The following is a 25913-nucleotide window of genomic DNA, read 5'->3' as shown; positions in this document are numbered from 1 at the left end:
TGAATCCCCTTTTATCAATTGGAAAGAAACCATGGAATATTCCAGTGGGCCCCACCTCACGTGTGTTTATGGTGTGTATATATTTCTTTTGATGAGGTACATCTATATGGAAAAATGGAACCTAAAACATGTAAACAAATGAAAAAAAAGGTAGGGGGGGGGGGTCACATGGGGGGGGGTGGGGTAGTGGGTGAGAAGGGGGTGTCAGGTGTGAGTTGGTTGAGATAAGGTTTGTTAGGATAAGGGAATATCATGGATTAGGGATTCAAGTAGTTAGGATTTGGTTATTATATGTTCCCTTGTGGAGAGATTATCACGCGGGTTAGGATACAAGGTAAGACGAGGGTGAAAATGGGTAAATTGGGTTTTCAGAAGGGACAAAATTAGGTGTCTACATCGGTCCCTAAAATTCATAAATAATTTGGGGTAGCTATGGAGAAGCTCAAATGGTGGAAATAAGCATAATTATGGAAAATGACCTGAAGGGTCGTCGTTACAATATCCACTACTAAAAGGACTTTCGTCCCCGAAAGTCAATAAATAGAAAGAATCTCAAGGGCTCGAAGGGATGAGGTACTGGGCCCGTATTCTCTAAGCATGACTTCCTAGGTAACCTTCACGAGGAGGAACACTTGTAAGGGATTTCACCATAGGTATCCCTTTTTCAACCAATACCCTCACTTTACTTCCCAAACAACCAAAACTCAACTTCAACCACTAACTGGCCTCCAACTGAACTGAAAAGACTGATGCACGTAAATCTAAACCACAACATGCTGATACCATCTTGATACCTACAAAAATCAATAAAGGATCATCCAAGACAAACAGACTCAAGTCATGAGTCATACCACTGACTCCCAAATCCAAATATAATCTTTTTCTACTAATCTATTCCCGCTATCCACTCCGAACTACGAGGAAAATCACGTGAGTCTCACCCGCACAATCTCATCACCGAGAACTTGAAGAACTAAAGTTGATCTACTGAAAGTCCATGCAAGAAACATGAGAATAAACTCATACGGTGCTAATTGGGCACACAAATGGAGATAATCAAAGAATGCAGTCTATTCTAATACTGCAACCAGTCCAAATAAAAATCAAACTGAAATCTTGAAGTCCAAGGGATAACTACTCATCACTGAATATTTTGCTCTAGGATGTCCTATCAATTGAGAATAAAGCCATACTAAATCCATCTCAAGAATATTACCCCTATTGAATAATCATCCAAAATTTCCAAAGAAAATGGAAAACTCTAAGTCGAGACTGAATTAGCCAATACGGGCCCCATAGGGTGTCATCTGAACACTTATCAACTATAATTCAACTGACATTTAGAAGACCAAATAGGAAATCCAGGAATACGCTCAACTGGCCTATAAATAAAATCTGAATAAAGGAAGTTCTAACACAAAAGTTACGCAAGCTCTATAATACCATGCTGAAATCTCAATACCAAGGTTGAATCGCTTAGTGTCAAATATCTAAACCAACACTAAAAATGGGTAGGCACTAATGCCCCAAATTTATCATAATTCCAAATCACCATTCCAAGGAGTCAACTTCGACACTAAGCCAATAAGTCTATATCAATGTTAACTATCTCCAATCGGTTCTAGTATCCAAATCTAACATATCCAAGATAAATCATACCAAGCCACAGTTGAGACATATCTGAAGAGCAAAATCACCACAGGGATAACCACTGACTGGAAACACAAGCAACCAACTCTATATCAGTTGAAGGGCACAAAATATAGTCACAAAATAGAAATCATACAAAAGGATAAGTCATTAGCTGAAAATGCATATAACCCACTCCATATCTGCTGGAGGGCATGAACTATCCAAACCTACTTAAAAACTTTCCAAGGTTGAAAACCAAACAAGTAAAGGCAAAAACTCTCATAACTCAGAGAAATGCAACTTTAGCTAATGACTAATCAATCTAACACTCCATCCTAGCTAGAAATATCCACAGACATATATCATCAAGGAAAAACACTCCACCAAGCCTCATCAGGCCAAAAAACTATGAAATAAGGATTTACTAAATTCATCCCATGATCTCATCATCGAAGAAGAAAAATACCAATCTCGAAACCAAGGCCAAAGTAAAAAACTAGCATCAGGAAATCAACAAATCGAGATAAAGAATTTCAAACTTTCCAACTCATGAAGCGATCACAGGAAAAACCACCTGCCTCTAACTTTCCAACTTCACTAGACAAAACCATGCCATATCAACAAAATGAGTATCCAATCTTTGCACTGATAACAAGGGTAAACTATCACAATGGAATGAACCCAATAAACCTAAGAGATGAATCCACGACATCTCTATATCAAAATAAAAACCACCATTGAACAAATAAATAATGATAAATAAAGAACGAATCTCAAACTGGTTAATCTAACAAATGGCTATATCTAAAAGAATAGCCAAGGCAAAAATCTTTACATCCCAGAAGGCAAGTGTAAGGATCTTAGACTCAATAATAGGCAAGGTAACTAAATTGCCAAGTCTAGGATCACAACACAACCATAAAAGGTCAACCTAACTTTTGATATCATACTATATGTGATTCTCATAGTCTTGTACATGAATTGGAATGCATATATCAACATGTCATAAGTTCATCAATCTAGTTTCATCAGCATCCCATCAATAATCATAACACATCATTATATCATAGAAGTTATTGTATTCACAAGGTTAAAACATGTATTTGTCAATTAGGTCATAATTTAGCTATAATGCATGATTTCTAGTCCCTTAGGCATTTTATCAAACACATTACATGCACAACTTAGGAATAGGTGAAATTATAAATTTTCACAAAGCATAAACCACCAAATTCATAAATTTCAACTTATATGTTAACTTAGTTTCATGATTTCACATAAAGATCCCAACTTGAAACCATACAACAACCATCAACATGAGCATAATCATACCACAATAAAATAATCACAATACATGATTTAAAACTTGATTATTGAGCTCCATGGATGAAGGGAATCCATGGATGAATACTATGCATACCTTAGATGAAAAATCTTTGAAGATTAGGCGGTGGAAATTACGTGAACTTGAATCCCTAATTGAAAACCCTAATGTGTTCTTGAGAGGATTTTGAAAAAAGGAGTATATTTTGCTTCAAAATTGGTTAAATCTCGTGTTTGGGAACTTATATAAGGGTGGAAAAGGACCATTTTCTCCTAAAAATGGAGTGTTTAAGTCCCTTGGGCTATAAGATATGCAGTGCACACCTTATCGAGTAATTTGGGTTGTGCAGTGCACACTTTATTGCATAAATTAGGTTGTGTCGCACACTTTAAGGCATAAGTTAGTTTGTGCATCGCACACCTTATAGAATACCTATTCTAGTAGCCTTAGGCGATTTGTTAGGAGACACACTCCACTTTGTAAAACCATAACTTCTTGCTTGGATATCAAATTTTGGTAAAATTTATATTATTGGAAAGATAATTCAATTATCTATCTGTTGGTGGGGCATGAGATCAAAAATTCATAGTAAAATGAGAGATATGCTCTCTTGAAGATGACTATAATAATATCCTTCTCAAAAATTCGATTGGTTAAGAATGTTTTGATTCACCTATTAGCTAGGACGTATTTGAGACCTTAATTCACATTAACCTTGATAATGAAACCACCAAGGAACCATGATGTGCTATGCATAAGCTTGAAACATGGCACAAGTATTGATTTACATTTTTGGGGTATTATAATATCTCCTTCTTTAGAACATTCATCCTCGAATGGAACTGACTAAATGGGAGAAATGATAAACTAAAGTATATATTGACATACACAACTGAAACATGATTACATGACTTATGTTATTGACATGCTAAGATTTCATACTGAACATACATATCTGATGATGAGTGCATAACTGAACTAATTCATGAATGCATGATAGAATATGCAATAGTAATTGATACCAAGTTTGTAATGGAATCTAAGTAGGAAACTGAGTAAGCTTAAGGAAAACTGTTACTTAAATTAAAACATATTGGCAAACCCATGATCATTCTCAGAGTATGCATGAACGGGAATATGAGAACATGACGGATACTTAAACTTGATACATGAACTGAATATCATGAATTGAACTGAGCCTCTTGAATATATGGCTTACAACTGAGATTAGAATTTGAGCATCAACTTATGAGTACTCCTTATTCCTAACTGGATTGGTTAAGTAAGAGAGAATGGAATATTTATGTCATGATAGTTTAGGGGTTTAAAGTGTATCTCCCCCTTGGGATTCTATGTCCCTTGAAGAATACAGACTTGGCTGAGATACCGAGGGAAAACTGAGGCGGTGTATAAGGTACCTATGAACGGAGTCGTGACTGAATATTTGGGATCTGAAATTGAGGCATGGTACATGAACTAGGCTGATCTTGCATCTATCTAATTGGTTCCTCTTAGAATGGTTACATTCGTGAGACTTCAGATAGTATGTCTAGATGGAAGGGACAGGAGTCTAAAACACACTAATTTGTTCGTCTGACTGCTAAACAAAATTACTGGGTTGACAGACAAACTCATACTGAAGGCTTAAAGTCAACTGGAGCCTTTCTTTAACACTCTTTCTGTAGTTTTCTAGTGGCTTTAGGGCATAAGGAAATCTTGATGTGATCTTAATAAGATAGCTGAATAGAAAACCATTACTTAGTAGAAATTCGATAAGAAAAGTCAAGTTCTACGAACATAACTTAAGATAAAGTGCCATGCACTGCAACTGAGACTACTGAAAGGATTCACGGGAGTGATAAGCATGAGTTCATAAATTTCCTAACTTATCTGATTAAATAAATAACTGGTAGCTGAATGATGGATCTGTAAGATAGAACTGTGCTTAGCCTGAATAGATGGACTGAGACTATGGAGTATTACACATAGGAGGTAAGGACTAACTGAGTAGCATAAGGTAACTGAGCATGGATTCATGAAGTATGTATTATTTGTGAATGCGAGACCAAGCGTACGACATGGTTCTGAAGTATTCTGTGAACTGAAGTACTGAAATACAATTGATTGAGTAACTAATAATTGTACGCTATGGTCAAGCAAGTCTAAAACTGAACTGAGTTTCTGATCTGGTTACTGGATTGAAGCTGACATTATAACTTAAACTATAACTAGAACAGATACTGGAACTAAATTCTTGGTTCTGATAACTAAATGTTGATTACAACGATTTAGACAGATACTAAAAATATTGAACTCGGGGACTGAATATTGATTATTCAGTACTGAATACTGAAATTATACTTGAGATGCTAACCGAGTTTTGATGGATACAAGGTGGGAACTAACATAAGTCAAGGATCTGAATGTACACTCACACTCTGCTCTTTACCAACTGCTAAATACTATCTCTTGCTAGCCATTTACTTGCACACTAATATGACGTTCAATCCTATCTTCCTAACTACACCTTTATGTAAAATAAGCATACAAATCTTCTCTTATTATGAAATATCTATTCTCTCCCATCTAAGTAAATGCTCATCACAACACTGTCTCAGAAGGAGAGCTCACTGAAGGGTTAAATCAGAAGGACCTGAAGCATGGATGGAAATTAACTGAACTTGACATATGACTAAAACCTGAGAAATAGAATAAAAATAGCATGGATTTACCAAAAAGGTCTGAACCGAGGATATACATAAAATAGTCTAAAATTATCTGATCAGTAGAGGCATAGCATGAGTTCTGGAAGTGGAGTATACTATAAAGCGGGATATGTGTACATGAGTCATGAGCTGCATGACCTGAGTTTTGGAGCTTCTGAATTCGTGAGACATGAGCTGTAACACTGAGGGAGCTGGAACTGAACTCCTTATACTGGGAACTAAAAAGACACTTGATTCTATGGAAAACGTGCGAATATAAGGTGTGTTCATGGAACTGAGACGTGAGGCATGCATAGGAATCATGCTGACTAAAGTACAAAACTTTGTACTGTGATAAGGATGGGTCGGGAATTGTCTTCCCTTACTACTTTTCTATACATACTAGGACTACTACTAGAATCTGAGAGTCTGACTTGGCCACTTGATCTATCATCTCCCCCTTAGCTTTAACCCATCCTCTTAAGTCTGTAAATACTTTACTAAACTCTAAACTGAACTGTAATCATAATCATATACTAATATTCTGTTCAATACATGCTTTCCTTACTAACCACATTATCGGTTTCTAATGCTTCATATACAACTAATATTATATCCACACCTTCTTACTTAATTCAAATTAATAAACTTAAATTCTAGCTTACACAGTTCAAGACTACTGATTTACTCTAGTACAATTATCCCCATGAATACATTATCCGATCAAACTGGATAATACTATCCCAACTCTACCACTGTTAACTCCTAGGTTCATGCATAAAATTTTAGGTCTATGCTGTCATAGGATTCTGAGAAAGGATCTGATGGCATATCTAAAATTGGGTTCGTGAATGAGTTCTCATGGTCATGAATAAAATCTATATGACTTGGAACATAACAGGACTGATGGGGTATTTTTGAGCCTATGGCCAATCCCAAAATTATCTGTTGGGACTGGTTGAGAAAGCTCTATCTCTAGGACTTTGAGCTTCACTATTCCTATTACCTTGAAAGTAAGGTGGAGTTGACATGCGTGGAGCATGATGAGAATCTACATGAGTTTTCTTAGAAAACTTTTCTATAGCATGATCTGAGACATGAAATAAGGAAATATATTCCTAAAACATCTCATAGCCTCATGCACATAAGTGTGGTGCACAACACACCCATGTACATGACTCTACTAGATGTGGCTTTCAGACTTTCTAGGACACTGTTAAACCTTAGACTCTGATACCAAGTTTGTAACACCCCAAATCTGAGTATCCAAAATGCTACACGGTGCTAATAATTCCGAAGGACCACTAGCTAACCCATAATTGATATCTGTACTTGAACACTTCATAATATGTCATATAAATGCAGAAAATAATGGCTAAATGGCTATAAGGTTCAAATCTTTAAAATTGATAAGTCAACATCTAAATAATATGGTATCACAATACCAAAAACTAAAACTAAAATAATGTCTGAAAACACGCTATCGTCTGAAAGCCTCTAAATTGTCTAAATAAGGAGTTGATAGGACATGTCCCCAACTAACTCCATCTACTGATACTGAACTAAAAACTAAAATAGTAAAATAGTAATCATGTCCTCAAAGGATGAGGACTCACTGCTAGTTTGCTGCTGAGCACTGGAAAGCTACTGCTGCTCTAGAACTCATGCTTCTGAACCTATGGTATAGAATAAAATACCATGAATGTGTCAGTACGATTGAATGTACTAGTATGCAAGTGAGGTAGGCTGAATGCATGGGGTTCATATGCATGAACAATGCTAACTGACTGAATAAGATGAATGTAAGAATACATGCATAAATACGTAACTGCAACCGATATTGTAATTGGACTGAGTACTGAGTTCTGACTACTGATTCTACTGATAACATGGATTTATTGAAATTTGAGTTTCTAGTACTAGAATACAGAATAACTGTATTATTGATAAGCTAACAACTGAGTTTACTGATATGGATATCTGAATGATTGTTTTTTATTGTTCTGATTATAAAGAACTGATCTGATCGACTGTATCTGATAGTACTGAATCTGAATACTGATAACATGAGTGACTGTATTTGACAGTCCTAAATCTGATGAAACTAGCTGAGTTCTATACTATATCTGAGTTAACTGTATCTGATAGTCCTGAAATCTGAAAAACTATCTGAGTTCTTTTACTGAGACTGATACTGATACTAAAATTATGGTAAGGACAAGCTGTGAGAGACCCTTATTTAATAATGTCCCCATATAAGAGAATGGTGGAACCCTCATGCTGACAGTGTTGGTCCACCTCATCAACCCTCAATCTGAAAGTGTTGATGTCTCAACCTATGCTGGCTACATAGTTCTGGAATGCAAGAATGACTACTAAGAATCACACCCTCATCTGACAGTGCGTGTTTCCATCATTGGGTTCAATCGGTGCTGATTACTACTCCTATCTGAATGGACACTGAACATGATTAACTAAACTGATTGGACTAAGTTAACTGAGATCCATTGATTGACAGAATAGTACTGAGATTACTAAACATTCCTGAGTCACATGACGACTGAATTCTATGGATCATGGCTTGACTGAGGATATCGTGAAAATATAACACTAGCTCTAGGCACACGGCTATATTTTTTGGGTACAAGTACCCCCAGGACTCAATAGAAGGAAACTGACACAACATGACACTTCTTGATCATAGGATTATAGTCCACAATTCATAATGCCATAAGTTGGGATTTCATACTACATATGATTCTCATAGTCTTGTACATAAATTGGAATGCATATATCAACATGTCATAAGTTCATCAGTCTAGTTTTATAAGCATCCCATCAACAATAATAACACATCACAATATCATAGAAGTTATTGTGTTCACAAGGTTAAAACATGTATTTGTCAATTAGGCCATAATTTAGCTATAATGCATGATTTCTAGTCCCTTAGGCATTTTATCAAACACCTTCTATGCATAACTTAGGTATAGGTGAAATCATAAATTTTTACAAAGCATAAACCACCAAATTCATGGATTTCAACTTATATGTTAACGTAGTTTCATGATTTTACATAAAGATCCACAACAACCATCAACATGAACATAATCATACCACAAATTAAAACCATACAACAACCATCAACATGAACATAATCATACCATAACAAAATAATCACAATGCATGATTTAAAACTTGATTCTTGAGCTCCATGGATGAAAGGAATACATGGATGAATACTATGCATACCTTAGGCGGAAGATCCTTGAAGATTAGCGGTGGAAATTGCTTGAACTTGAATCCCTAATTGAAAACCCTAATGTGTTCTTGAGAGGATTTTTAAAAAAGGAGTATATTTTTCTTCAAAATGGGTTAAATCCCGTGTTTGGGAGTTTATATAAGGGTGGAAAAGGACCATTTTGCCCCCAAAACGGAGTGTTTAACTCCCTTGGGCCATAAGATATGCGGCACACACCTTTTCATGTAATCTGGGTTGTGCGGCGCACACTTTATCGCATAAATTAGGGTGTACGTTGCACACTTTAAGGCATAAGTTGGGTTGTGCGTCGCACAACTTATAGCATACCCATTTCAGTAGCCTTAGGAGATTTGTTAGGCGACGCACTCCACTTTGCAAAGCTATAACTTCTTGCTCGGGTGTCGGATTTTAGTAAAATTGGTATTGTTGGAAAGATAATTCAAATATCTATCTATTGGTGGGTCATGAGCTTAAAAATTCATAGTATAATGAGAGATATTCTTATTTAAATATGACTATAACAATATCCTTCTCAAGAATTAAATTGGTAAAGAATGTATGTATTTGAGACCTTAATTCGCATCAACCTTTATCATGAAAACACCAATAAACCATGATGTACTATGCATAAGCTTAAATCATGGTACAAGTATTGATTTGCATTTTTCGAGGTATTACACCATGTGGTATGTTGCTTATGATCCATGAAAATCTATGTCCCTCAGCATTCTTGGTCCTAAGAAAATATGTTCCTATATGTAGCGGAATCATTTTTATGCCGAAACTAGCCAATGTGATAAAGTTTATGCTAACTTATGGAGAATTTCACTTCTTTGAATAAGGAGCAACCACTTTAAGTGAAATCTTTATCTTAGTTGCTAAGGACATAAAAATTTAGGATTTATGCCATATTGCTCAGGATATGTGCATCCATGATTCTCATGTTGGTTTGTCCTAAGGAAACCATGTTGTGTTGTATTCGTGCCGAACGACTCTTCACTTATGATCCAAACAATTGATATATATAGTACTTTGTGTCTATTCTATCGTATCTTTACCTCATATCCCTCCGTGGGAAGTGCAATAAGCATAAAATATAGATTGATAAGTATTACTTCCATTTATGATGTTTATGCTCGGGTTCTTTAATGACCCTCCATATGTTAGTGAGATGGTGGATGTGGAAGCGTAGTAATGTGGTAAGTAGGAGCATAGATGTTCTTAAAGGTGAAAAATTTTATGTGATTTCTTGAGCTAAGATTGTAGATGAAAAGGAAAGGAAGGAGATAAAAGTTTCTTGTGTGAAATAGCTAAGAAGGGGATGGACTTTTATTATGATAAATAGTTGGTAATGAGATATATAGCAAAACTTGTTGTGAATGTGATTGAATTTGCTGGTCTTAATGGGGGAAAAATCCGTGAAGTGGGTGTAATAATGATAGGCTTGACTATTGTGATTGATAAAACTCAAACCATGTACTACGTGATAAGTATTCCTTGAATTAAAACCCTAGAGCGTTTGACAATAGTGATAAGGTGAAGCAATATTCTTAATAGGATGTAAAGTACAGGGTCCTATGGTTTAAGTTAACACCTTGTAACTCCGAGTTAGGCTTCAACATAGCAGTACTAAGTAGTGGGACTCAAATTCTTATGACTAGATATGTGATTGGAGAATTGTAAGTTGGTGAGTGTGAAGTGTGCTATTTATTATTTGGGGTGCAGACGATTAGTGTCTCTAAGTTTAAGTCTATTCGTTGCACTTTGTAAGATAGAGAATGCTTCTAAATCCTATGTCCTGTGAAAGCCTTATTTTTTTGATTTGTACAGATGTAAGTCGGTCTTGTTATCATCAAATTTACTCATGCCTTATGTTGTGATGATTATGATTCACAGATCTCATGCGCAAAATCATCTTGTATAAAGTTTAATTATCTTATATTTTGTGCTTACACATTTCGCTAGGGGTTATCACGAAGCCTATTTGATGCCTTTGCATATTTTGCTGAGGAAAAATGTTCAATGTGAGACTACGTTCTTTATTTTAGACTCTTAGAGCCTCAAAAGGTCCCTACCCATCATTCGGGGATGAATGATCCTAAGGGGGAGATAATGTAACACCCCACATTTTTTTGAGCTAGAAATCAAACTATTGTTCTTATGTGTGTAATCTCTAATTCCATGGTTTGTATTTAAATCCACGTGTCATGATATTTCTCCAAGTGTATTAAGTGATTATGAGGTGAAAATGTTCATAGAAATGGCCTAAGGTAAGTTGAGCTAAGAAGCCTTCATTCATCCAAAAAACAAATTGGATGTCCGATCCTACAAGGCCAACTTTGAAAGTGTATAACCTTTGATGTTTGTAGAATTTTTCAGCTTAAGACCTACCAAATTGTAGATAATTGAGTTATCTTTCCAAAGATACCAATTTTACCAAAATCCATAACCGAGACAAAAATTATCACATTTTTTATAGGAGGCTGTAAGCCACCGCGATTACACCACATCACGGTGTCCCTTCAAATAGTAATGTGGGTCACGAATTTTTGTTTTAAATTATGAAGGTGAAGTGGGGTCTTTTCCCACCTCAACCTAGATCATTAAAACATGATCAAAGGCCTTAAATGGTGCATTATTTGCCCCCATTCTCAAAATTTTCTCTCAAAAATCCAAACCCTAATCCCTTCCCTCAAGGTCAAGAATCAAAACCTTAAGTTCAAGATTTCAAGAAAAGGATCAAGATCTGAGTTCCATCTTTTGAATCTTATAATCTAAGGTACGCGGGGTTTTCCTAAAATCTTATGGGCATAGAAATCATGATTTTAAGAAAAGGGTTTCGGATTTATGAATACATTCATGTTTTAGCCTTAATGATATTGTTTTGGTCTTTAGGCCTTCCCCAAAAATTGATTCAAAACTATATATATGTAAGTATGTGTTTTAAGGTTGATGATTGAATTGAGAGCATGACTTATGTAAAATCCCTCTTTTGTTATGATTTTCCTTTACTTATATGATGTGGACTATTTTGAATGCATCTTGAAAAGCATGATATGAGATGTCTTGATTAATGTTATGATTTGGATTATGGTTTTAATTTCAAAAAAGAGGGATGTTTATATTGACAAATGTTGAATATAAATAAATAATGAGAAGAGTTGCATGGTTTGTTAAAGATTACATGACCACCCCATGTTAATTGAAAGGATGAGAATTTTTGTATAGTATTGGCTTGTGTTTTTGGAATATGAAATCTCTTACACTATATGCATGCTTGAGTGGTCTGAACTGTGTTTTAATGAAAAATCATGCTTGACACTATATGGCTCAGAAAACATGACTTGCAAGTCTTGGTATGACGATACCAAATCAGAAAATGCCATAATAGACACAGGCTAATATAGAAAATAGACTTTATCAGACTTCCATGATTTAAAAGTTCAGAATAATACATGTTTAGAAAAGGCTAAAAATGGGCATAAAGAGATGTTAGGTGGTTCTCCGAAGAAGGCACGAGTTCAAACAACTCACTGTCCAAAACCATTATTTGTCGATCAACGTATATTATTATACGCTGGCCTAGTTCCCTATGGTGTATTAGACTCAGACACTCCAACCCTTGTGGAACACTTGGGTTGGGGACTTCCTCGCTGAGTCAATGACGGATTCCATATAGCTCGTGGAATATCAGACTTGTAGGGGAGTGCCACCTAACTCAGAAGTAATACAAAGATCAGAAACTGCATTGACAGAAAGGTTTTATAATTATAAAAAATGCCCATGTGTTTTGAATTTATATCATGATGTTTTATGACTTAGATCTCAACTATTTTATTTATATAAAAGCATTATTTTAGATTGCTCTGCGTACCAGTACATCTGTATTAACCCCCTTACTTTTCAGGTTCTAAGGCACAATCTAGGGGTCCTGATAAGCCGTAAATTTCTTTAGAAGTGCAAAGTCCAGTTGATGAGCCTTATATATTTAAGCAGGCCTACTTTCTTTCAGTTATTTATCACTATTATAGTTTTGGTCTACTGGGGGACTTATCCCAGTTTTCAGACAGTTGTTATTTGATCATGTAGTAGTGATTTCATAGACGGTTTTCAGATGTTGTTAGTTGGTTTTGGATTTCATTCTTCATTGTTGAACTTAATCTAGAATATGACCATGTTTCCATATTAATTTATATTTCCACATCTTCTTTTATTATATGAATGTTGTCAAGATTACCAAATAGAATAGGGCATCCTGGCCTTCATGGTTCGGGATGTCCATCACGGCCAGGCACTAGTTTCGGTCATGACAAACATCTATCTCTGCACACCTCTTGGTTCTCCAGAGATGACTTGAGATCAGTTTGTTGCGGCCTTTTTCGATTGGTTTGTGTCGTACAGTTTTAATGATCGGATGAGAGATAAGTTTGGTTACTTGGAGCGGGGTTCCATGACTATTGTGATGTATGAGGAATGTTTCCCTGCCTTGTTAGATATTTTTATGTCTGCATCGCCACCAAGTCTTAAAAGATTTAGAAGTTTGTGAAGGGGTTGGATGTTATCCTTTCAAAAGATGGTTGTTTAAGGTCAAGATAAGAGGAAGGAGTTTTTCCTTGAATCTATTGGACAAGGTGCAAGCAATAGTTGTTCAGTTGGAAAATGATTCTGAGTTATGGCATAAAAGACAGACATTATCATCATGATGATGTCATACTCTTCATGACATAAAATCAACTAGTAAAAGGTAACCCGAGCCTTAAGAAAAATCTGCCTTCTTGTGAAGCTTGTCGGTATGGGAAGCAAACAAGGCTTCCTTTTCAAAATTCATAATGGAGGGCAAAGAATAAGCTGTAACTTGTTCACACAGATGTAGGAGGACCTAGAAAACACCATGACCTAGAAAACACCATCTTTAAAGGGTAGTAAGTACTATATTACCTTTATCGATGATTGTTCCAGATATTGTTGGATTTATATTTTGAATTTTAAATCTAAGGTCACTGGTTTCTTTTGTGAAAAATCAGAGTGATTGCAGAATTCAGGTGATAAGAACAGATAATGGAACTGAAAGTTTAACAACTTTTGTAATAAAGCAAGAATCGAGCATCAGCTAATGGCACCCTATACTCCTTAACTAAACGGAGTAATGGAAAGAAAAAATAGGACGCTAATGGAGATGACAAGATGTTTGCTCCATGAGAAAGGGCTGCCAAAGAAATTTTGGGTTGAAGATGCCAATACCGCAGTATTTCTGCTAAATAGATTGCCAACTAAGGCTTTGCAAAATAAGACACCGTTTGTGGCTTGGTTTGGTTACAAAACTCTGCTAACAAATCTAAAAATATTTGGCTATCTTTGTTTTTCTTATACACCTCATGTTACAGTTTTAGTTTTGGTTCTGGAATATTCTCTTGGTGTTAAAAAAAAGCAAGATCTTGTGGCTCAATCTACAGTTGAAGCAGAATACATTGCAGCTACTTTAGTTGTGAATTAAGCCCTTTAGATTCTAAAGTTGCTGGCAGATTTGTACATGGAACAAAAGAAGAGTATCGAAATCCTTGTGGATAATAAAGCTGCAATTTCAATTACAAATAATTCCGTTTCTTATGGAAAGACAAAACATTTCAAGCTCAAGCTTTATACCTTGAGGGAGGTGAAAAGAAATGGAGACATAAATGTGGTGCACTGCAGAACTGATTTCCAGAATGCTGACATTTTAACCAAGTCTCTACCTAGATCAAGAAAAGAGTTTCTCAGAGGAAGACTTGGTGTTACTACTCTTGAGTCAAAGAGGAGTGTTAAAATTAGTGCCTCATTGCTGTAATTCAAAATAAAGCTGTAAAGTAGGATTTAAATTTAGATAAATAAAATTGCGATCTTGCAGAATCGAATTTATTACATTTGATGATCTTTAGGCCATAATTTCTAGAGATAATGATAACTTATTTTACTCCTTTTATTGAGATTTTTCAGTTATGATTTTATGTGTAAATGTGGCAGTGCTCAATGAAACTTAACAAAGGTTTCTGCTCTTTCTTTTCTTTGTTATAGATCTGTTTTTCTCTCCAACAGAAGCTCTACTAGCTTTCCATAATCTAATTACAAGTCCTAGTCATTTTTTGGCCACTAATTGAACCAAGAATAGTTCTTTTATCTCTTGGTCTAGGGTCACTTGCAATTCAAAAAGGCAAAGGGTTGTAGCCTTTGTTCTTCCTGATTTGCAACTTCGTGGCACAATTTCGCTATCTTTGGCCAATTTGTCCTTTCTCAGAGTGCTCAATCTCGAGAACAACAGCTTCCATGGGAGTGTCCCTTACGAGCTTGGCCACTTGCCTCACTTGCGAGTGATTGATATTCAAAACAATCAGCTCCAAGGAAGTATTCCAACAAGCCTATTTCAACACCAGAGAGTTCAAATCATTTCATTGGCTTTCAATGAACTAAGTGGTGAAATGTGGAACGGGCCATGGTATGTACCGGAACTCAGAGTCTTAAATCTCAGCAACAATAGCCTGATAAATATAATCCCTCCTGCTGTTGGAAATGCCACAAAGTTGCTGAACTTTAGTTTGTCTGGGAATAAAATCAATGGCAACATTCCGAAGGAGATGAGTAATTTGAGCTAAATTGCAGATTTTTCTCTAACTGATAATCAATTATCAGGTTCCATTCCTGCAACACTGTTTAATATCTCATCGCTACTTACCATAAGTCTGTCATTTAATAGCCTCTCTGGTCCTCTCATGCTTGATGAAGAAAATATTGTGTCAAATCTGAAGATTATAAGTTTAGCTAAGAACAAATTTTCTGGATGCATTTCTTCTAACATATGCCAACTCACAGAGCTCAAAGTGTTGTCCTTACCTTTCAACAACATAACTGGAAAGATACCCAAAAATATTGGTTGTTTGTCAAAACTCAAGATGTTTTATATTGGTAATAATCCAATAAGAGGGACTATTCCCACTTCATCGGGCAATATTTCCACTCTACAATATCTTGATTGTTGAAACAATCGCAGAGGGGCAAATTCTTCCAGAATTAGGGAAACTATCAAATTTGAGGGAATTAATCTTTGAATAGAATTATAATCTTATAGGTCAGATTCTGAAGGCTATTTTTAATATATCTACTTTGGAAGCCATTGCTTTCAGTTTCAATAACCTCTCGGGGCGAATTCCAACCACTACAGGTCTTCATCACATTAAGTTTCTTCTCTTAGGGAATAATCAGATCGAAGGGGAAATTCCATTGTTCATAGCAAATGCTTCCACGCTTGAGATACTGGAGCTAGCAAATAACTTTCTCACCGGAACAATTCCTATTAATTTAGGTAATCTTCAGGAGCAGCAAATACTGATCCTACATGATAATCTACCTACCAATGAACTAAGAGAGTGTGAATTGCGATTCTTCAATTCTTTGACGGACTGTAGGATATTACAGTATCTAGATGTGGGTTCCAATCTGTTGAATGGTGTTTTGCCGAATTCTATTGGGAATCTATCATCTACTATTGAACTAATTCATCTAGGAGATGCACACATCAGTGGATTCATTCCCACTAGTATAGGCAACATGAGTGGTCTTAGCGCCCTAGTCTTTCAACAAAACCACTTGATGGGAAATATTCCTCCTGAGATTGGTAAGCTTAAGGAACTCCAAGGGTTGTATCTAGCTAACAATAAATTGTAGGGACATATTCCAGGGGTGTATGCCATTAATCTAATTTGGTTCAATTTTCTCTAAATTATAATGAGCTCTCTGGATTAATTCCAGAATGTTTAGGAAATCTTAGTATGCTACAAAAGCTGTATTTGGATTCCAATAAATTCTCATCAAAGCTTCCCTTGAGCCTTTGTAAGATGAGTGGTCTTCTCATTCTAAATGTGTAACGAAATTCTGTAGAGGGAGAAGTACCATCAGATATTGGCAAACTGAAAGCTTTGATATATCTGGATCTTTCTGCTAATCACTTCTCAGGAATGACACCAACCACATTGGGGGAACTCCAAAACCTGGAGTTTCTTGACCTATCAAACATTCATTTTCAGGCCCAATTCTGTTATCCTTTGTGAACTTGATAATCTTGGAATTCTTGGGTTCGTCCTTAAATGCATTGTCAGGTACTATTCCTAAGTCTTTTGAAAAATTATCACACCTTACAAGTATCAATGTTTCATTCAATTATTTAGAAGGTGAAATACCCAGTGGTGGTGTGTTTGCAAATTTTACCATGTAATCTTTTCTTGGGAACAGAGGTTTATGTGGAGTGCACATATTGGAGGTTCTCCTTGCCCGGTAAAGAGTTGAAGTCTAATAAGCTTGTGCTAAAAATTGTTATTCCAGCGATTGTTTCAATCTTTTTGATATCCTTGTTGGTGTCAATTTGGATAATGAAACAACCAAAAAAAGGGAAGTCCAAAGATGTGGAACAGGCACCAGAGATCAGGACTCATCAATTAGTTTCTTATCACGAGATTTGACGAGCAACAAATAATTTTGATGAATCAATTTTATTTGGTGTGGGAAGCTCTGTCTCTGTGTACAAAGGCACATTATCTACTGAAATCATGGTGGCCATAAAGGTTCTAGATTTGGAAAATGAGCAAGTGTGCAAGAGATTTGATACCGAATGCGAAGTGATGAGAAATGTTAGACATAAAAATATTAATTTTTTTTTTGTCAAATAGACAAGATGCATTAAGTAAAGAAGGAATTGTTTTACATGTAAAGCCTAGCCAGACACAAAAACAAAACTGCTTGGGTTAGCAGCGTCATTAGATGCAAATCTTGAGAAAGTTTTCCCTACAAAATCCTCCCAAAAGACTACCCCTACACTAGCTGGTGGGGTTACAAACACATGAAGTCTATCAAAAAGTTTTTTTTCTAAGCCTTGTTTAGCTACCTTATCCGCTACTCTATTCTGCCCTCTGAAAATGTGCTGGATTGGAGGACTCTCCAAGCTCTCTAGTAAGGACCGCAGGCATTCAAGATAAAGTCATAGGAAAGGTTACCATTTTGTAACATACTTATAACTTCCATTGAGTCTACACAAACCTCAATGGATTTGAAATTATGATGCAGAGCAAGTTCCAGGCCCTCCTTGAGGACCATTAGTTCCATGAGATTATTAGTCGCATGGGTGTAGCTTCTACTGAACCCCATGAACCAATCTCCTTTGTTGTTTCTAATAGTGCCCTCTATTCCCCCCTTTCTAGGATTTCCAAGACAAGAACCATCTGTATTAAGCTTGAAAGAGGTTTAGTGAGGTGGGAACCAACTGATTTGGATATTTATCTTAGGGATGATAGTTCTGACATTCCCTAAAGAGTGGTATTCAACAGACTCAACATGAGGGATGCTAAAGCAAGGTCAGGTCTTGGCATCCTGGAAAGAATTAGCATTACTAATTTTCCGAAGGTGCCAGAGAAAGTAAGGCAAGAGAGTGTTCCAAGGAGTGTTGTTGTCAAAATTGAGCTTGCTAACCCTCTCCCAGGTAAGGATCCAGTTGGTGGGGTTAAACATGTGAGGTGGAGGGTAATGTTACCCCTATATCTCTGGATGAGCTGATCCAAAGGGACTTGGCTAAATCACACCCAAAGAAGATGTGATGTTGATCTTCTTGAGTATTGTTGCATGATTGACCGGTAGTGTTGAGGTTGATACCTCTTTTGTGGAGATTTAATTTGGTGGGAAGGTTGTTGTGCTAAAAGGGCCACATGAAGAGCCTGATTTTATTAGGGAGGTTTAGGTGCCAAATCCAGGTGAAAGAGCTATAGTGATTGTGGGGGTGGTATCTTTTGCTGAGGATGTAGTGGTAGGTACTTTTGCAGGTGAAGATGCCATTACCCCTAAGAGCCTAAATAGGAGTGTCCTGGTTTAGGTGAGAGATCTGAATGAAGGAGTTTTGGATAGTATTGGTTATACTTGGAGGGATATTGAAGGGTAGGATGGAGAAGTCCCACCTTCCACCCTTCCAGATGTCTTTAACCAAGATAGGATTAAGGGGGTTTGTGCTGGGGCCATGGATAATGGTGTCCTGGGAGGGGAAGCCAGGGATCCACCTATCTCTCCAGACATCTACTTTAGAACCATTTTTATGGCTCAATGGAGAGCATTCTTGCACAGTTTCAGCTTCTGATAATATTGTACCAGGTTCGGGAACAATTGCAATAGCTCTTCTTCTTGTTACCATGCTTTTGTATAAGGGTTCTAGCCCAGAGAGATTTTGGGCTACACGGTTCAAAAATTTCTTTAATTAGTTTCTTAAGCTTCATATCAAGTCGAAACAAACAAACAAATTAAAACATAGGGAGTCATATTAAGTTTAGGTTACATATTAATCTATATCTATATCTATATTACATTGTGTGAAGGGCCTTAGAAATATTGTTTGAACTTTTTACCCCTCATTAAAAGACTTCGCAATAGACAAAATTGTCTATTTTCTTCAATTATTAATTAATTATTAAAAAGTTAGAGAATCCTAAAATATATGGGAATAGCAAAATATATGGTAAATTGATATTGATAGATTTTCTTTTTCCCTAAAATTAATACTTAAGGAGTCCTAAAATATATGGTAAGAAGGTAACATTATTTGAATTATACAAGGAATCATAATGTTTAGTATTTAAAAATTTGAAGTTGATAAAACTTTATATTCAAAAAAAAAATATGTTCACGTTGGTTTGTGATTTATTGGTTTGGTGTTTTACCTTCACACCTTATTTTTTCATTAACTTTTTGCATGAATTCTTTTAGGAACGAGGGACAAAACATCTGTATAATTTTACAAGTACTTCAACATAAATTTACCCAAGAATTTTTAAGTGTGCTACGGCCAAAGAAAAAAGTGACAGAGGTGGATCATGATATTGATTTCCTTTTGATAGTCTGTCCCATAGAAACCTTATAATGTTAATTTTTATCATGACTACATGCATGTGCAATGCAAAGCCAATATCTATATCTAAAACCTCGAGGTATGATTAATATTAATATACTATTATTAATAGTATTTATGATTATAAATATAAATTTGTTTGTTATTTGAAGTAAGTTTTCTAAAATTTTAGTATGTTACTGAAGTTTACAATAAATATCATGTATTCTTGATAGATAATTGTTAATTGGGACTTTATGGTATTTTAAGATTTTATTGTTATGATTATTAGGTTGTGATGTGATCCAGAAGAATGAGACCAGAACTGAAAATTTCAGGTAAGCTTCGAAGCTTTATCGTATTTAAGAAAATAAAATTTAATTTAATTATTTTTAAACGATTAGGAAGGTCACTTTTTTAAAAGAAAAAATAAAGATCTAATATTATGAAAGAAAATATATTTTTATGTTTCCATTTTTAAAAATCGATAATATTGATTTGATTTTGATTTTATTGAAAAAAATCAAAGAAATAATCAAATTTTAATTTTAGATAATCAAAGACAACACGTGTGAGGCACGTGCGTTTAAACTAGTGTTATTAAATAGATTTATCTAGAATTGAAGTTTATTTAATTGTAAGAATATTCTTAAGAATTAAATAAATACTATTATTGTTTATATTTTCCTCCTTGTTCTTTTGACTTGCATCCCAACCAATTGACTAATCAATGAAATGACAAGCATAATAAATATTTATGTTACCTACCTGCGTTGATTATCAATTTTTTTTTTATACTATTAATTTGTTGTGGCCGGCTAATTACTTACTCTCTTTCTATGTCATTACAGTTCACTTTAGTAGTATAATTTAATTTGTTGTGGCTAATTTCCTACTTTCTTTTTTCTATGTTAATCCTTTAGTCCACTTTTACTTAGAAATAGTCAAGTCAAGGTTGTGGAAACAAAGCATATGCTCATAAGTCAATTTTATCCTTATGTATATATTTTTTCCAATTTTGGTGCTATATAATGGTGTAACTTAGGCAACTAGACAAATCAAGTTTCCAAATCCCTTCAAAACATATGGAAAAATGCATTCTCTTATTAATTCTTCTATTTCTAAGTCAATATTACTCCCTTTCAATGTCAGTTGCTCCCACAAATGAGACAGATGAAGAAGCTCTACTATCGTTCCTAAGTCTTGTTACGAGTCCTAGTAATTTTTTGGCCAAGAACTGGACCAGGAATACTTCTTTTTGCTCTTGGTTTGGTGTCACTTGCAGTTCAAAAGGACAAAGGGTTGTGTCCTTGACTCTTCCTAATTTGCAAATTCAAGGCACAATTATGCCGTCTTTGGCCAATTTATCCTTTCTCAGTTTGCTTGATCTCCAGAACAACAACTTCCATGGTGGCATCCCTTACGAACTTGGCCACTTACCTCGCTTGCGTGTGATTGATGTTAAAAACAATCAGCTCAATGGAAGTATTCCAGAAAGCCTATTTCAACACCGGAAAGTTCAAGTAATTTCATTGGCTTTCAATGAATTCAGTGGTGAAATATGGAAAGGGCCCTGGTATGCACAGGAACTCAGAGTCTTGAATCTCAGGAACAATACCCTCACGGGTGTAATCCCTCCTTCTGTTGGAAATGCCACAAAGTTGCTGAACTTCACTTTGTCTGGGAATAGAATCAATGGAAACGTTCCAAAGGTGATTGGTAATCTGAGCCAACTTGCAAACTTGTACTTGTACGATAATCAATTAACAGGTTCGATTCCTGCAACACTCTTTAATATCTCATCGCTACTTGTTGCATCGCTGTCATTCAATAGACTTTCTGGTCCTTTCATGCTTGATGATGGGAATACTGTGTCAAATCTTCAGTTTATAAATTTAGCTAAGAATCAAATTTATGGTAACATTCCTTCAAACATATGCCAACTCACAGAGCTGAAAATTTTATCCATTTCTTTCAACAACATAACTGGAGAAATACCTAGGAATATTGGTTGTCTAGCCAAGCTCAAGGAGATCTATATTGGATATAATGCAATTAGTGGGACTATTCCTACTTCATTGGGCAATATTTCCACTCTGCAACACCTGAATTGTCAAACCAATCGCATAGGGGGGCAAGTTCCTCCAGAATTGGGGAAGCTGTCACATTTGACGCAATTAAGCTTTCAAGAGAATTATAATATTATCGGTGAAATTCCAGAGGCTATTTTCAATATATCTTCTTTGGAAATCATTGCCTTCAATTTCAACAATCTCTCGGGGAGAATTCCAACCACTACAGGTCTTCATCTTCCAAACCTTAAAGAGCTTCTCTTGGGAGTCAATAAAATCAAAGGGGCAATTCCATTGTTCATAACAAATGCTTCCAAGCTTGAGATACTTGGGCTAGAAGAAAACTTCCTCACAGGAACTATTCCTACTAATTTGGGAAATCTTCGTGAGCTGCGAAGTCTTATAGTACATGAAAATCAACTTACCAATGAACCAAGAGAGAATGAGCTGAGATTCTTCAATTCATTGGCGGACTGTAGGATGCTTCGATATCTAGATGTGAATTCCAATCCGTTGAATGGTGTTCTTCCCAATTCTATTGGAAATCTTTCATCTACAATTGAATTCTTTCATATAGGAGATGCACACATCAATGGCTTCGTTCCCACTAGTATTGGCAACATGAGTGGTCTTACAAACCTAGTCTTTCAAAATAACAACCTGACGGGAAATATTCCTCCTGAGATTGGTAAGCTTAGACAACTCCAAGGTTTGTATGTAACTAACAATAAATTGCAGGGACATATTCCAAGGGCGCTATGCCACTTACCTAATTTGGTTCAATTGTCTCTAGATGACAATGAGCTCTCTGGATTAATTCCAGAATGTTTAGCAAATCTTAGCATGCTACAAAAGTTTTATTCGGGTTTTAATAAATTTTCATCAAAACTTCCCTTGAGCCTTTGGAAAATGAGAAGTCTTCTTTTTCTAATCATGCCACGAAGTTCTATAGAGGGAGAAGTTCCATCGGATGTTGGAGAACTGAAGGCCATTGTAGAACTAGATCTTTCCGGAAACCACTTTACAGGAGAGGTACCAAGCAGATTGGGGGAACTCCAAAACTTGCAGTCTCTTGACCTATCAAACAATTCATTTGTTGGTAAAATTCCATCATCCTTTGCCAACTTGATAAGCTTGGGATTCTTGGATTTATCTTTAAATGCGTTGTCAGGTACTATTCCAAAGTCTTTGGAAAAACTCACAGACCTTAAAAGCATTAATGTTTCATTTAATGATTTAGAAGGTGAAATACCAAGTGGTGGTGTGTTTGCGAATTCCACTCTGCGATCATTTCTTGGGAACAAAGGTCTTTGTGGAAGAGACATGATATTGGAGGTTCCTGCTTGCCCTATCACTAATTCTGGACGACAATCAGTGTCTAAGAAGCTTATTCTAAAAATTGTTACTCCACTGATTATTTCATCCTTTTTGATGTTCTTGTTGGTTTCCATTTGGATAATGAAAAGACGGAAGAAAGGAAAGTCCAAAGATGTGGAAAAGGTACTGGAGATCAGGACTCATCAATCAGTTTCTTATGATGAGATTCAACGAGCAACAAATAATTTTGATGGATCCAATTTAATTGGTGTGGGAAGCTCTGGCTCTGTGTACAAAGGCACATTATTTGGTGGGACTGTGGTGGCCATAAAGGTTCTGGATATGGAAAATGAACAAGTATGCAAGAGGTTTGATACCGAATGCAAAGTGATGAGAAATGTTAGGCATAGAAATCTTGTTCCAGTGATTACTATTTGTTCTGGTGCCAACATAAGGGCCTTTGTTTTGCAATTTATGCCCAATGGAAGTCTAGAGAATTGGTTGTACAAAGAAGATTGTCACTTGAACCTTCTTCAAAGAGTCACTGTAATGCTTGATGCGGCTATGGGAATTGAATATCTACATCTTGGTTATGACACTCCGATAGTTCATTGCGACCTAAAGCCAGCCAACATTCTTTTGGATGAAGATATGGTGGCTCATGTTGGTGATTTTGGCATCTCTAAAATTTTAGCTGTAAGCAAGTCCGTGGTACATACCGAGACATTGGGCACTCTTGGTTACATTGCACCAGGTATACTAGTCTCTTTCGATTTCACTTAGTTATAGAAGACCCTTTTTTTTTTTTTTTTTTTTGTTTTCACAAATCATAATTTAGCCCTTGCAAAATCTAGAACCAAATAAAAGCGCCTGTTAGTACAAAATTATTGCTATATTTCAATTGAGTAACTTTTTTTCATTACATTCTTTTCTAAGAATATGGCTCAGAGGGAATAGTGTCCACTAGTGGTGATGTTTATAGTTACGGCATCATGTTGATGGAGGTTTTGACCAAAAGAAGGCCAACAGATAAAGAGATAGTCAATGGAAATCTTGACTTGAGGAAATGGATCAAACAATCATTCTCAGGGACTATGATGGATGTTGTGGATGTGAATCTTTTTTCTGAAAAAGAACGAATCACTTCAAAAAGTGAAATCTGCATAGCCTCCATGATAGAATTGGCTCTAGACTGCACAAAGGAAATGCCAGAATCAAGAATAACCATGAAAGATGTAGTCAAGAGGCTTAACAAAATCAAGAACACATTTCTGGAAACATAGAAGTTAGCATCTCTTTCGATGGTTTCCTTAATAAAGCCGTCATGTATTGTTTGTACTTCTGAGAGTTGCATTTCCCTCATTTACTTCAATATAGTTCAGCTGCAGTATTTTACTTTCTGTTTGCAAGCTCCAGTGGTTCCATATATCCTGTAATTTTAGTATCCAGTTAACTTGGCAACACAAATTACTTCAATTTAGAAATGCATTAGAAAGGGAACTCATTTATTTACTTTATTAAATTAACAAACCTAATTAGATAGAAGAACTGTTACTTTTACAAGTTAAAATGTGAACTTATTACCCAAAAACCTACAAAAGGTAGTTTTGTTGATTAACATTTGAAACAAAGAGCATACAGGTTATATAAACAGGAACTTCTAATGTATTTCCTAATTAAGATCAAGAATCTTCAATGAACATCATGTTATAATCCATGTCAAGGTTATTTTATATTACTGATAGACAATGGGTATATTGTAATTCATGGTTTGCAGAACATACGAAAACTGAATGTTTTATATATTTGGAGAATTACAGAGCTGTTTCCGTTGATTCTGGAAAGATAAAAGACACTCATACAATGGGTATGCTGACAATTCGACAGAAAAGGCCTCAGACGATTCAGCATTAGCATTAAAGGAAGTTGCTCCCGAAGCATCTGAGGTGAAAGATAAACCTAGTGCTACTTAATCAGAATTAAGACAAGTGAAAAATGAGGCTACAAACCTGAAAGAGATAATCGAAAGCTCTAAGGCCAGATATAAAACGTTTGGGGATCACAAATTGATAACAATGACCATTGTTTCTCATAAAAGAAAATCCTCTGTCAAGCATTCTTCTGAGGTAGATAAAATTTGTGATTTACTTATTATTTGGGTTCTCGGTATGCAAATTTTGTGTCAAAATTAATCATTACTTGACTAACAAAGATATATGGAGATATGGATAGTTAGAGTTCATATAGCCGGCTCAAACTAGTCTAGAATTGTGGCGTAATTGTATCAAATAGACTCAAGAATTAGATGAATTGATTCTCGTACTTTCAAGCCTTTTGAACGAAGAGCTTTTGAAGACCAGAAACTTGAAGGACAAGAACCAAAGAGCGCAAAGGCTAGCTATAAAATGTTTCCGGAAAACGCGGAAAAGGAAATAGATCTATATAGGAACACAACAGACAAATTGGAATTAGAGGCAGAGAAGTCAGTTTTGGCTTGGCGTGTCTATAAAAGAGCTGAAGAAGAACGAGATCTTGCTCTGCCGCCACACAAGCTCAACGATTCTCTTAAATCATCCGGGAAAACGACTAAAGTACTAAAAATCAGTCTCATCTTAATCTGCCAACACGGATGATGGAGAAACAACTAGTATATAGGAACTTCTATTCTAATTGGCATAATACATAGATATGACTCTAAACTTGACATCAAATT

At 35.7% G+C, this 25913-nt stretch overlaps 2 protein-coding genes across 5 annotated transcripts in view; both read left to right on the top strand.

Annotated features, from left to right (window-relative positions):
* The window catches only part of LOC107863018 (receptor kinase-like protein Xa21), a 42899-nt gene extending 18199 nt beyond the window's left edge, over positions 1 to 24700 (top strand). For 3 of the 4 annotated variants that reach the window (XM_016708768.2, XM_016708769.2, XM_016708767.2), the window contains exons 3-5: positions 20104 to 20149; positions 20964 to 23954; positions 24137 to 24700. In XM_016708768.2, the coding sequence (XP_016564254.1) occupies positions 20125 to 20149; positions 20964 to 23954; positions 24137 to 24483 (3363 nt within the window). In that variant the 5' untranslated portion in view covers positions 20104 to 20124 and the 3' untranslated portion in view covers positions 24484 to 24700. Of the gene's footprint in view, positions 1 to 20103; positions 20150 to 20649; positions 23955 to 24136 lie in introns of those variants that run through there. The other variant, XM_016708766.2, reaches the window with a different exon arrangement.
* On the top strand, positions 14454 to 17409 carry LOC107865021 (probable leucine-rich repeat receptor-like protein kinase At5g63930). The gene is made up of 6 exons (XM_047412080.1): positions 14454 to 14743; positions 15090 to 15535; positions 15587 to 15859; positions 16023 to 16568; positions 16978 to 17049; positions 17183 to 17409. Exons 1-6 carry the CDS (start codon positions 14454 to 14456, stop codon positions 17407 to 17409), a joined length of 1854 nt encoding a protein of 617 aa, XP_047268036.1.
* Positions 24701 to 25913: the final 1213 nt, after the last annotated feature.

The sequence above is a fragment of the Capsicum annuum genome, chromosome 5, assembly GCF_002878395.1.
Source record: "Capsicum annuum cultivar UCD-10X-F1 chromosome 5, UCD10Xv1.1, whole genome shotgun sequence".
NCBI classification, from domain to species: domain Eukaryota; kingdom Viridiplantae; phylum Streptophyta; class Magnoliopsida; order Solanales; family Solanaceae; genus Capsicum; species Capsicum annuum.
Note: the sequence above shows the minus strand (reverse complement) of the source record. Positions and strands in the feature narration are given on the sequence as shown.